Consider the following 14,181-nt stretch of genomic DNA (forward strand, 5'->3'; position numbering starts at 1 on the left):
TCAACACCCTACGCCTCAGTCTCTCACACCTGCAAATCAGGGACAGGAGGCATACTGCATTCGCAGACCACACACTACAACCACACCAGGTGCTGTTGCGGTGCTGTCGATGTCGCTGTGCGTTAGAGCTGCTGGGGACGCATTAGGACCTCCCTGCCGTCATCAAGATCCTGACACACTGCACTTCGCCTTTTCGTGTTAATACATTCCCAGAAGTGAGAATCAGTCCTCCCAAAACACCTGGCCAGGACCTTGACATGGCGGTCTGCCTCCTTTTCTTCCACGGAAGTACTTCAAACCTGGTTCAATTATTATTAGTGTTTAAACACAATACTTTTAAAAGATATTTTCTAAAGTTTATTTATTTTGAGAGAGAAGAGAGAGAGCATGCACAAGTGGAGAAGGGGCAGAGAGAGAGAGAGAGAGAGGGAGAAAGAGAGAATCCAAGCAGGCTCCACACTGTCAGGACAGAACTGGACGCAGGGCTCAGTCCCATGAGTCATGAGATCATGACCTGAGCTGAGATCAAGAGTCGGTTGCTTAACAGACTGGGCCACCCAGGCGCCCCCAAAATACCTTGTATTTTCTAATAATTCCATTCTATCGAACCAGTGGTGCTCTGCTGTAAAGAAGTAATTTGTGACTAATAACAGCTAAGGTTTGTGGCACAGCAAAGTAGTTAAGCGCACCGAGTTCTGGGGTCACACAAAGCTAGTTCTAATCCATGGAGCCTCACTTATTAGCAGAGAGTGTTTGTTCATGTTACTAACCCCTGAGCTTTCGTCTCCTCATCAGCAAGGTGGGGATAGTAATGCAACTCACCCTTACAAGTCCCAAAATACCATAATGTATATAGAGCACTTACTCAGTGGGGGAGACTAAAGATGGCCACAGATTCTTGCCATTACCCCCATTAAGAGGTAGAGTGCAAATCTCCTTCCTTTGCTTCCAGGCGGGCCTTAGTGACTTGCTCCATCAATTACATGTGGCAGAAATGACATTCTGGGATCGGTGAGGCTAGGTCACAAGAAGCTTCCTCCCAAAGCTCATGAACACTCCCTCTGGACACAGCCAGCCCCCATGTGACACGGCTGCCTACCCTGAGACTCTAGGTTATGAAGAAGCCCAAGGTAACTGCATGGAGAGGCCACATGGAAGGAGACACTTGGTTAGCCCCAGCTAGTCCAGCCATCCCAGCCCAGGCACCAGACACGTGACTGACCCAGCAGATGGCTCCAGCCCCGGCCAGCATCCGACTGAAACAGCAAGGAAACCCCAGGCAAGAGCTGCCCTCTGAGCCCAGTCAAACCACAGAACTGTGAAAAAATAACGCACTGTTCTTTTAAGCTACAAAGTGTGGGGTAGTTTGTTATACGGCAACGGATAACTGAGACACTCAGATGGTGTGTGGCACATGAGTTACGCTCAGTACGTGGCAGCTGTTGGGATTACGGAGATACTCATACACCAGACTCAGGCTCAACCGTACAGCAACATCCTTCTTAATCGAAGGCATTCTGAAGTACTTTCTTGATTGGGGACGAATGGACTGTGTTTTGGTTTCAGCTCCAGGACTGTGTACCAATCTTGCTCAACTATTACTGACCCTGCAAGGATTGGAGCAGGGCAATTATAAATTCTTGTAGTGCCTGTAAGGAGGAAGCCAAGCACGTACGAAGACGCAGGCAGAGTGTAGCTACCCTGCTCAAAAGCGAGGACGAGGATGTGCACATGTGGTTAGCTGTGACACAACAGTGGTGATTCACAAGCCACAAGTGCAGGGCTGACGGAAGTGAAATGTCCAATAACGCAATTCACATTACCAGCAGCAACATACTCAAATCAGTAAATCATACAATCAAAAGGTTAGCAACCATATTTTAAAAATATGTCTATTTTTATTGCACATTAGGTTACATTACTAAGATTAAGTCATGAGATGGCAATCTACAAATAATACAATTCATCTTTTTAAATAAGTATCTTTCTTCTGAAAACGTATAGACTGTATTTATTACTAGTTCCTTTTAAACCGAATTATTCTGGAAGGTCTTTATTTTATTTTATCTTATTTTTAATTTTTTTATTAACATTCATTTAGTTTTTGAGAGTCGGAGAGAGACAGAGCACAGGCAGGGGAGGTGCAGAGAGAGGGAGACACAGAATCGGAAGCAGGCTCCAGGCTCTGAGCTGTCAGCACAGAGCCCGATGCGGGACTCGAACCCACGAACCGTGAGATCATGACCCGAACCGAGGCCGGTCGCTGAACTGACTGAGCCACCCAGGCACCCCTATTTTTTTTTTGGAAGATCTTTAAATGACTGAGTTCATGACTCCCATGTCTATATAAATAATGCTTTTATGAGAAGAACGTTCTTTAAAAAGCCTAATGCATTCTTTGCTTTATTTAGCCACATACCCTCTGAGGCTTCAACAGAATCCAGGTATCCCTGGGAAGGTCTAGGATTATCAAGGCTCTCCGTGGCCTGCGTCACATCAAAAAAAGGAGCAAGACAGTTGAGGCCTTACTCCCCTAGGAATAGCACCCTAGGCCAGCACTGGGCACAGCTCAACACACACACCTCCACGTCGCAACAGGCATGCCCAGGGACCCTGATTCCTGGAAATACAGCCTCCTTTTCCACAGTCCTGCCAACATACTTCATGAAGGACAACAGCTTCCATTAGCCCACAGCCAACCTCAGCGGTCAGAGTAGTTTTTCTCAGGCCCTTTGAAGACTCCATAGGCTTTTTTAAGGGGAAAAGCAATCCCATGGATCCTAAGGTAAACGTTAACGACGGAGTAAATACATGCAAATAATAAACGTACACACAAACTGCTTATGCTATTCTGAAACCACAAAATAAAGGTAAACATATTAATTAAATACAAATTAAACTCCAAAGCCAACAACATGCAGATGAGTATCCATCTCCTGCGATGGATAATGCTGCTCTGTTTAACGGAAACAGCTCAGGGCTGGGGAGCACCCTGAGGTCAGCGTGCTGTCACCATGTGATGGCATAATTCTCTCCTACTCCACACATAATCTGTCAGCAAAGGGTTCGCTTCTACCTTCAAACAGCCCACACGGGACCCCGTGCACCGCTGAGGCTGCCACGCCCTGGTAGAAATCACCACGATCTGGTCTTCTGCCAGTTCCCTGCCTGCGGACCACCCTCCACGCAGCAGCTGTGACCATCCACATAAAAGGGAGGTCAGACCTTGGTTACTGCTCTGCCCAAGACCTTCAACAGCACCCCCTGCCCACCAGAGGCCCAGGAAATGCCACAGTTCCCAACCTGCCCACCAGACATCATGGGCTCAGGCCCCAAACCGGCTTCTGCTTCCTTCCCAGTGATCACTGTGCTGCGGCCCCACTGGGCCACCCGCCGGCACACAAACTCACTAGGCGTGCCCCTCCCACCCCAGCCCTGGGGTCCCCTCTGCCAGCTCAGGAATACTGCCTCTGTGTCTTTACTCAAGGGCCTTCCTCAAGCCCCTACTCAACCACCCCCTAACCAACATTCCCAGTGCACCCACCTGGCTTCTCTCCATAGCACCTATCACCATCTGCCGTACTAGGTATTTACAAGCAGTAGCCACTCCTGCTGGATGTCCGCTCCACAAGGTCAGGACCGTGGGTCTGATTTGTTACCTGCTGTATGCCCAAGCCCTTGAACAGTGCCTGGAAAATATCTGTCACCTGTGTTGCAGGGTCACTTGGTCTTCACATGGCCTCACGCATTATCTCTGTACTCTGCCTCCGTTCTTATCTCATTAGCCAGCTTTTATGGGCACCGAAGCTGTGACACAGTTTTGTCACACGGTGATCACCCTGAAGATCCACGATGTACTTTTATCTATTTTTTTAAAGAACAGCATTGAAATGAACGGGCACAGAAAACTACAGACCCCACGGGACAGAATGACAGACCCGCTACTTTCCGAAACCCCATCTTGAGAAACCCTAGATTCGGGAACGGTGGGGAAGGCAGAGTTGTTGCGGCTGAAGTGGTCACCATGAGGCCAAATAATGACGCGCACAGATAAGAGCACAGCGTGACCTGAGAAGCCACTCGAGTGTCTGTCCTGTTGATGACAGAGCTGGCATGCCACAGCTTACAGGCACAACCTTCACGTTTCAAGGACCTCTCACAGTCTGACCCACATTACTTTCTGGTTTTATTATCAATTTGTCAGTTATTTCCAGTAACAACCAAAAGGATCTCTACCCGTCAAACATCTCCTTGGCCCTGCAAGAAGTTTTTATAGGTTTTAAATTAATTACACAAGCAATGCGTGCTCATTAAATAAACCAATGAAGAGAAAGAAGTTATTTATAAGTGCAAATTAGTCCCTGCCCCACGGGGATAACCACTTGACAAATGAGTCTCTTTAGAACCTTTTCCTGTCAGTGGATGTGTATGGTAAACATCGCCTCTCCCACTCACTCCCCAACACTTCCCTCCTCTGCGCTGGGCCAACGTGGCTCAGCAGCGGGCACCCACATGCCCTCCCTGGCCTCTCCCAAACTCCTTGGCCCTTCCTTGGAAACATCAGGCAACGAAGCATCATGTGACATCCCGCAGGGTCGCCTGGGGTTGTTTCCCATGTGCGCCCTATCACACCAAGTACATTGCTGGAGCGTAAACCTCAAGGACATCGTCCCCTCCTCTCTGGGAAACCGTGCTATGTGCCTACAGCCTCCCAGCCACGCAGCAAGCTCCATTCATCTCTCAAGGCACACGGCTCTCAGTTAAACCCTCATTTACTATGAAAAATAAGCCCACTGCCCCAAACAAAGGAGGGTCGTGGAGACTCAGAGCACAGTGAAGGGAGGCTTTAATCAACATTCTTGGAAGAGCGGGTGTCTGATGGACAGGCACACTCGGGGCAGTTACAGCAGGCAATTTACCTCCTAGTGTGCAAGTCCCTCCCCTGATTCCTCACTGGCTGAGTACTACAGACATTACAGCCTTACCCGGAAGTCGCCTATGCCCACGTAAGGCAAAAAGCAGTCTGATGGGAACAACTGTACATTCCTTGAGGTGCCACAGGCTTCAGTTCTTTGGGGCATGCTCATTGCGAAACACATGAAAAACAAGCCCACGGAATGGAGAAGGGAAGAAGAACCAGGAAGTGAAGGATCTAAGGGTTTGGGACTCCACTGGGCGGAGGTGGGGGGAGTCGTACCTATTTCCAATAGGTTTTAAACCTATTGTTAACTAGACAGCACAGCTTTTATTTGGTATTTCTGAAAATGAATCATCTCACTTCTCACATTTACTTTGTACACATCCCTGTTTGCCAGCATTACTCTCCAAAGGGTAAAGCTGGCCGGGTTTTCTGGTCTACCCTGGCAGCAGAAGGGAAGGTCACCGGGATCGGCTCAGCACACACTCCCCACTCAGCAGTGGGGGAGCAAGTGAAGAGCAGGCTAGAAACATTCCCTCTGTGAGCTAAGCCCTAGATGCCTCTTTCAAGAAGGACAGTCTGATGATTCATCGATGAGAAGTGGGAGAATAAGAAAACAAATTAAAACGATGGGAGAAAATGATCCTGCAGGGCAGGAAAGAACAGAGACAACGGAAAAACACAGAGCAGGACGGTGAACTTGATGTCGACCATAAAATTATAAGTGGTCATCTGAACATAACACCAGAGACAAGGAAAGAACAGGAGTTGCAAGATGGGGAACAGGAGGTGAAGGAGGGCAGGTAGGACGATTTCCTCATACCCACAGGATTTCCAGCTAATGACAGGAAACAAGACTGTGGCAAGTTTGTACAAGTATATGTCATTATAAAGAAATGAAGCTCAAGGCGTCATCCTGGATCCCTCATCTTTGTGATCACAAATGAAAATTTATCACTTCACTAATCAATCACTGTCCCACCTCATAATTAGATTCAAAATTTAATTAAGATGAGCATGTGTTACTTTATAATGAAGAAAACAGCTCTTCAGAAGATTATTATGGAAAAGGTTAGAAAATTTTTCGCTTCTGCAATGAGAGGTAAGGCCATGAAATATGTAGGATTGATGCTATGCTTTTTTTTTTCTTAAAGAAAAAAGACTTTTTAAAAATCATTATTAGAGACAGAGAGAGCACGAGCAGGAGAGAGAGGGGGGGAAAGGAGGAAAGAGTCTCAGGCAGCCTCCATGCTCAGCATGGAGCCCAATGCAGGGCTTGATCCCAGAACCCTGGGATCATGACCTGAGCTGAAATCAAGAACCAGGCGCTCAACGGACTGAGGTATGCAGGCACCCCCCAAAAAGACTTTCTTAATTAAGCTTGCCATAAATCTAAATACCCTGGCTAATAGTCTGACCAGAAAAAAACAAAAAACAAAACTTGCCCTTTGCCATCAGAGGGCAAATGGGCAAGTTCTAAGTGATACTCTTCATGCACAGGTGTGTGCGTGGGTGTCTCTCTCCCCCGCCCATCTCCCCCCACCGTCCCTACTCTTGTCTTTCTTTCTCTGTCCCTGAACCAGCTCTCCCTCTCTCTCCCTCCCTTTCAGGGAAATCTTTGATAGAGGCACCTTTTAGGACTAGGCATTCTATCTGCAGATCCCAGTTAGAATACTGACTCCATGAGAGAAGAAAGGAAGTGATACTGGATAATGCAGGTATCTTTTGCTTCTAGAAAAGCAGATACTGTTGATAAAAAGGGATCCAGCTCTCTGCTACCCTGTTCAAAGCAGAGAAAATAGGAGGGAACCGATTTCCCCTGTATTCTGTTGGCTCTCCAACAGGGCTCATTCAAATTCTGGTAATCCAGCTCTTCCACGAGCCTCCCAGGGAACTGAAAGCCGCCTAGGCTACCTTCTGGGCTAAATCCTGAGCGAGCAGAAGTTTCATGACCTCCAGAGAAGTCAGAGCAGGTCTGAGGTATTCGAAGCAAGGAAATAGATCAGAAAAAGATTCGTCGAAACAGAAGATTCCACAGTGAGAAACCCATTCAGTGACCCCGATGTTCAGTCCCTCTTTTCATTTCCTTATTTCAGCTGACAAAGAGTTAGACATCAAGAGAGACAACTCTGGTTCCTCAGGGCCTACTCAACTCTCAGCAGCTCAGTGGTCACACCATGCGACTCAAGTCACAAAACCGAAGTCAAACCCCAGGTAAAGCAGGAGCCCCATCTGGTCTCTGACAGAGACAGAGCGTCCTCACCACCACCCTACCGACCTGCCCCTCCCCTCCTGGAGCTCCTGTGCCCCTCCCCCAGCTCTGGGCCACATCTGCTTTTCCATATAACACTTACCACCTTCTAACCAGCCAGAGAATCTGTCTTCCCACCTTTCTGCTAAAACGTAAGCTCCATAAGGTCAAAGCCCTTTGTTTTGCTCAGACATACCACTGCCTGGCACTTGTAGAAGCTAAGAGATAATTTGTTGAATGAGTGCCATAAAGGTAAGTGGGAAAGAAAACTGTAATATACACGGGCACATAAAAAATAAGACCATTCAACATCAAGTATGTTGTCTGCTCACCAACACGCATAACCCAGAAGAAGCAACGAGGTGGCAACTAGAAAAATTGAGACCTTGGGACTTTCTACAAGATAAGTGGCCTGGATTCGTGGCAGAAAAAAAGGAGGGGAACTGTTTTAGATGAGGGACATGACAAGCAAATGTAGTAAGTACATGGTCTCCGTGGATTTCTTAAACAGCTATCAAGGTCATTTGGGGACAACTGGAAACTCTGAGTATGAACTACATACACGATACCATTATATCTGTGTTCAGTTCTGGGCATTACAGTTGTGAAGGAGAACGTCCTTTCTTCTAAAAGGTACATAATTATATAGGAGTCAAGTGTCATAATGTCTGCAATTTACTTTCAGAGGGTCCAGGGAAAAAATACATTAGAGAGAGAAAGAGATAAAAAGCAAGAGATTGGCAAGATGTCATTCCCACTGAATCTATGGGAGAGACTTACAGGCATTCGTTGCTCTGCTCTTTCAAATGTTTTGTGAGTGTGAGACGTTTCAAAATAAAAGAAGGGAAAGAGGGAGTTAAAAATAAAAGACCCCATTCTAGGGAGGTAGTGGGGTCAACAGGACGGTGGTCAGCCCAGGAGTGGAAGGGCTGTGCTCCCTGCCTCCCTCACTTTCCAGTCACCTCAGCCCTCCAGAAAACACCATGAGAACCAGAGTCCCACCTGCTCTCCCCAAGGCCTGAAGTCCACACCCACTTTCCATTCTTGTCAAAGCCCTGTGTGTTCTTTGAGGCACTCTTCAAATCCTTCCTTCTTGGAGATACCTTCCCAGATTCCTCCTTTCCGAGCCCCCCTGTATTCAATTTAACTTCCTTGTCTCCCGCCGTACCACGTGACAGGATCCCACTCATCGCCATGGCACGAATGTTAGTTCCTGTGCACGTGCCTGTCTTCCCTGCCCGACCAGGAACCTCTCCATCACCAGCAGGGACCAGAACCCCGTCTTCCCTGTCTTCTGTCTCCAGCAGAGTTAGCCCAGCAGGCAGTCAAAACAGACGTGGTGCAAAAACTTTCTACCCCTCACCTGTCCTCACGTCTAATAAGATGGATGGCGGTCAGTATGTATCATAATCTTACTCTATTCCTTCTGCTGTGCTTGGCTCTGTGGTAAGTGCCGTCACAGGAATACAAGTGATGTCATTTAGGTCACTGCTTTTGGGTCCACATCCCAGGAAAGGTAGAGGGCTTCAAAGACAAGGCTCATGGCTGTCCTACCTACCTGCAGCCACCCACAGCAGCTCCTGGCATGAAAGAAACACTGGATAGATGGTGAGCGGTTGAACGAATGAATGCCTATTCCATTTTCAAGCACGTATTGGAAATTGTAAAAATAAAGATAAATCAAAGTGTAGTATCTGCAGAGACAGGCAAGCCCTAAAAGTAATCTAACTTGTTGGACACAATTAAATGTGAAGACCTTTTGTAACTCACGAGCTCAAAATCTTTTTGTGCCCTAACATCTTAGAAAGTAAAGTTTTATATTTTCCAATGGCAATGGCCTTGGAGCAGTCCCGAGGGATACGACAGACACATTCATGAGAACAGTGACACTGGGCCAGGGGAAAGGGTGGGGGCCACATGCCTCACAAGGGATGGGGAGGAACCATAAGAAGTTTGAAAGTGCCTGCAAGTGACTCTGACGCATATCCCAGGGAGCACTGAGCTCAGAAGGCTGAGAGAGAGATGTAGCCATTGTTGACCCTGAAGAAAAAAGGAACAAAGAGACCCTGGCGGAATACATCAATCCTGGCGGATGCTCGGTGTTATCCTACGTTGGGCGCTCCCAGAAGACATTCCACTATGTCATTCATATTTATTTTCAACCCAGTACCACGCTTTCCACAAAGGGTTCAATTTAATACAGGAATCAGGTTTGGTAAGAAACAGATTAGATTTCTAGCCTCTCTACATCCTCCCCCACCAACCCCCCACACCCCAAGAAATGGGGTTTCTGGGAAAAAATGAAAATGAGTTATGTTAGAATCTCTTGGAAAGCAATTCGGATGAGTGCCTGGCCCAATCCTCCCCGTCCTACGCATTCCATCCTTCCACGAAGACCCAACCAGATGCACCTAGTCTTATGAATGCTTTCGGTGACGGAGTGCTCACTATCACTCAAAGTAGCCCATTTGAGGGTCCACAGCTCTGACTGATCTGCTTATCTGTCCCACCCTTGGGTCCTAGAGCCTCTGGGAATCACACAGTCCCCTCACGGGAAGGCCCTGCACACAGCTGAGGTCTCTGCTGCCCAGACGCCACACCAATCCCAGGTGTTTGCTCTGTGATGAACCATCACCCAGATCCTAGCAGAAAGATGAGCACCAAGCTCCTTACCAGAAGCAGGGACACCCTCAGCTGTGTTTTAACCATGCCACTCAAGCTGTTGAGGAAGTGGCAGAAACCTCTAAACTGTCGTCAAGACAACCAAAGCCCAAATATAAATCTCTTTGGGATTCCATCCGGAAGCAGTTTTTAAGCATACACACCCAGAGGAAATAATAGAAGAAAAGGAAGATCCTCTCCGCCCCCTCCTCCTCCTCCTCTTCTCCCTTCTCTCCCTCTCTCTCCCCCTCCCCTTGCTTTCTGCCACGTGGTGATGTGTGTTAAAAATGCACACTGGGAAGCTTTCCACCTTTGGGGCTGGAACAGCTGCTGCCTCGATATTGTTTTTGTTAGTTGTTTTTTTTTTTAACATACTTCGCTCTTTTTAAGGGCATTGTTTTCAAGCTACATGTTTCATAATACTAATTCAGATTACAAAGTGGGATGATTGGCACTTTATTGACAAGAACGGGACCCAAGGGTCCTGGGTGTCTAATAAGGACCCCTTTTCACCATGTGCCCCTGGCAAGCACACCGTCCTGCGTGGCTAGCTTCCACGGCACCCTGGTTTATCCCAGGAAAGGGCATTCACAAAGGCTTAGGATAAACACGAGAAAAGCCACCCATGACAGCAACGAGAGCCAAGAATTTATAACAGGTAGCCTAAATAAACCCAATGCTCTTGAGTCCTTGGTTTGAATGCACAAAGCATTCAGGGAATGCTCCCCAGACTGCTGTTGACTCCATCTGGGAGCACTGACCAAAAGAAGCAAGACAGACATGCTGAACTTCATGGTCGTGAAAGGCACAGGTACAGGCAGAGAAGACCTGCGAATGACCCTCCCGCTGGGAAACTCCGACCCCGAAGAGGCTGCAGACCACAGCTAAGAGGGATAAAAGTCTGCACTGCCCACACTTTGTACCTTAAATGGGAAGTGCATCCTCGAATAGCCACGGAACACTCAAGGCCGATGGCCGGGCACAAAAAGACTAGCCCCTCAGCCTCCCCAGTGAGACAGCCAGACTTCAGTTAGGAGCTCTGCATTCTCCATCACCTTCTCAAAGGGGCACAAAAGAAAGTGACATGACAGAGGGCACGGCTTCTAAAGTCTCAGTCCGACTGAGACTTCAGGAAGATGTCGTGGCTGAAAAACAGGAAGCTGAGTGCTAGCCATGTGTAAGACTGCCTCTAGAAAAGAGACCTCCCGACAAAGAGAACCCAAAAGAGCCCAAGGCTCCTGCTAAAATTTTGAGGACTTTTGGACTTGTTCTTGATTCCTTCTTTTAGTCACCGACCTGCAAGGTTCTCTCTCAAATTAAGAGAGTGAACCCAAGGTGGTTAAAATGGCTTTGAACTCACCCAAATGCTATCTCACCCAGAGAACCCCCCTATAGGAATGAGCAGCTAAGAATACAGCCTATCACATACATCTTAGCCAGGACAGGCCCAGGCAAACCACAGGACCTAACAGATTTCACTCAGTGTGGGGGATAATGTCACTGGCCCTCTGACCTAAACAAGACTAAAACCTAGAGCCACTCTCACAAAAAAGAAGGCCGCCGGGGTGCCTGGGTGGCTTAGTCGGTTAAGCGTCCAACTTGGGCTCAGGTCATGATCTCACAGTTCTCGTGGGTTCGAGCCCCGCATCGGGCTCTGTGCTGACAGCCTGGAGCCTGCTTCCGATTCTGGTCTCCCTCTCTCTCTGCCCCTCCCCCACTTGTGCTCTGTCTGTCTCTGTCTCTCAAAAATAAATGTAAAAATATAAATTAATTAATTAATTAATTAATTAAAGAAGGCCGCTGACATGGTGTTACGGGAATGATGCTTCAGAGCTTCCATCCGCCCAGAAAAACCTTCTTGCTCTGCTCTGGCAGGGCTGTGTCCTCCCAAGCCAAACTCCTACCAACAGAGCCACTGCAAAGAACCAGGGTGAGGCACTGTCTCCAGGAAGCCAACTAAAAGGATATGTTTCATTCGCAGAGATAAAAGAAAAGAAGTAAAGGGACTTCCTCCAGCTCTCTCACACACCAGGCTTACTAATTGTCACCCTGGAATCACAGGTTAGCAGGACATGGTACCCTGTATCTTAGCAGATCATCTGGTATAGTCCTCTGCCTTAAAAGGGAAGATGTTATGACGTCCATTTTATAGATGAGGCGACTGAAGTACTTGCCCAGAATTGCACGGCCAGTGATCCATTTCCTTGTAGAAGGATACGGAGACTCATCCCTGAACAGTGAAAATAATTCCTGTGATGAGTAGCACTTGTGCCTCCTAAGTAGATGACAAAGGAGAAAGCGTGGGGCGGGGGGACTTGGGGGGAGCCAAAACATCTCCTACTTCATTTACTCCCGAGGCCAATCCTGGCACACACAATACACATCAAAGTTGCTCTTGATTCCTTGGGACACATGAGGCTGGAATGACCCCTCGCAAGGCAAACAAGAGATTCCCGGAATTTATGTCGAAACCATGTTGGAGAGCCCCGCAGAGGGTAAAACCCACACTGCAACACAAATAAAGGTCAGCAGAGGAAGACCGGGGCAGGATCCTTTTCCAGATCCCAGCTGGGGCTGAGCAAGGCAGGAGGGCAGGAACACTGGGTAGTTTGTGCCCAGGGTGACAGAGAAGGGAGGGCCTTTGCCAGGTCCCCTGGAATCCTAGGCGAACCGGACAATATGGTGTAAATGACAGTGATGGAAGACAGTCGAGAACGTTGTCCAGCCAGAAGTGCCAAAGGAGCCTAGATAGAGCCTAGACACCTGGCTGGTCTGGTACAATTCAGTCCTAACCTGGGACCATTTCCTCAGTATAGGCTTCCCGTACATCCAGGACATCCGTCTCCCATCTCGACAGACCAGTGAGCATTTCTTCTAAATAACGACGGGTCTACCCCTCTGCTGTTCTTTTTGTAGGAAATGGTTTTCTTGGGAGACCAGACTTGCCAGGGGCAGTACCCCAGGCATCGATGCCGAAGGCTGCTGAAAACACGGCTTAAAACCACCTCTTTCAAAAGAAGAAATTCTGGAATCTGGTGTGGGCACCCGAAAGGAAATGACCCTGACTATTATCTGAGCTCTCTGCCGCGGGTCTTCCAGGGCCTGCCCTGTGTCACCCGGCAGGTCTGCCCAGAGCAAAGGGCTTGGGTATTTCTGTCTTTGTTTCTGGCTTCTTCCACATTTCCTCAGACTCCTCAGAAAGACCCACTCGGGGAGGGGAAGCGGTGATAGGGGAGAACTTTCTCATCCTGCACAGAAGTTTTCGGGCGCAGTGCTCTCCAGCACTTTTCACCTTCCAGCCGGGGCATCCCCTCGCATTTTCTCGCGTCTGGCTGGGCTTTCTCTCCCAACCCCCCCCCCCGCCCTCCCCCTCCCCCTCCCCCTCCCGCTCCCCTCAAAAAGTGAATAAACCAATTGCCCCCGAGACGCAAAAAGGATCTGGAGCCTTGGCTGAGTAACTTAAAGTTTCCGCCGGAAGGAAATTATCAAAGGCGAAGGAGAAAGCCCTCGGAGGCCGGAGGGACCGCGGCGGCTGCGAGGAGCGGCGGCCGCTCTGCGTGTCCCAGCGGAGGGTCCCGCGGCGCGGCGCGGCCCGGCCCGGCCCGAGCACGGCGGGACCCCAGCGGCTCCCGGGCGACGGGCCGGCCGCGGTGAACGAGCGCGAAGCTCGGGGGCAGGCTCGGACCCGACCCCCGCCGGGCTGGGAAAAGAGGGCGCAGTGGACTGGGGGCGCAGGGGCCGGGGGAGGGGGGGGGGGCGCACGGACGTGGGTGTCCCCGGCGGAGGGCGGCGCAGGACTCACCCCGAGAAGACACACTTTGAGCTCCCGTATCGCCATCATGTGCTCGGGGCCGGACCGGGCAGGGGCTCAGCATCCTCCGGGGCCGGGGCCGCGCCGCGCCCGCGCCCAGCCTGCGTCCTCCAGTCTCCGCCTTTCGCTCGCGGCAGCCCGCGGGCGGGACCGCCGCCGCTGCTATTTCTGGGCCGCCGGCCCCGCCGCGGTCGGTCACGTGGCCGCCGGCCGGCTCCTCCCGGGACTTCGGGTCTAACCTCGGCGGCCCCCAGCTCCCAGGAACGCCCCCAGACGGCGTCAGCCACCAGGGGGCCGCCCCCGGGACCTGCGGAGTCCTGGGCGGAGTGCCTCCCCGGTCAGACCTGCTCAGCAGCCGGACCCCGCTCTGCACAGCCCCTCCGCCGTCTGCCCCTCCAGCCTCGCCCGGCTGCAGTGCCCCGTGGGGTGGAAGGAGGACGGGGTCCGCCGTGGGGAGACCCCACGGCTGGCTGCGTCCCTGAGGATTTCATTCCTCATCTCGAAGTGGATGCTGCCAGCCGACGTCCTTTATATGGGAAC

The 14,181-nt window shown here is 50.0% G+C and overlaps 1 protein-coding gene across 1 annotated transcript in view; it reads right to left on the bottom strand.

Annotated features, from left to right (window-relative positions):
- The window catches only part of RAB31 (RAB31, member RAS oncogene family), a 129,063-nt gene extending 115,253 nt beyond the window's left edge, over positions 1–13,810 (bottom strand). Inside the window, exon 1 of the mRNA XM_042962336.1 lies at positions 13,633–13,810. Within this exon, the coding sequence (XP_042818270.1) occupies positions 13,633–13,671 (39 nt within the window). The 5' untranslated portion in view covers positions 13,672–13,810. The remainder of the gene's footprint in view (positions 1–13,632) is intronic.
- Between the last annotated feature and the right edge of the window lie 371 nt (positions 13,811–14,181).

The sequence above is a fragment of the Panthera tigris genome, chromosome D3, assembly GCF_018350195.1.
Source record: "Panthera tigris isolate Pti1 chromosome D3, P.tigris_Pti1_mat1.1, whole genome shotgun sequence".
In the NCBI taxonomy this organism is placed as follows: Eukaryota; Metazoa; Chordata; class Mammalia; order Carnivora; family Felidae; genus Panthera; species Panthera tigris.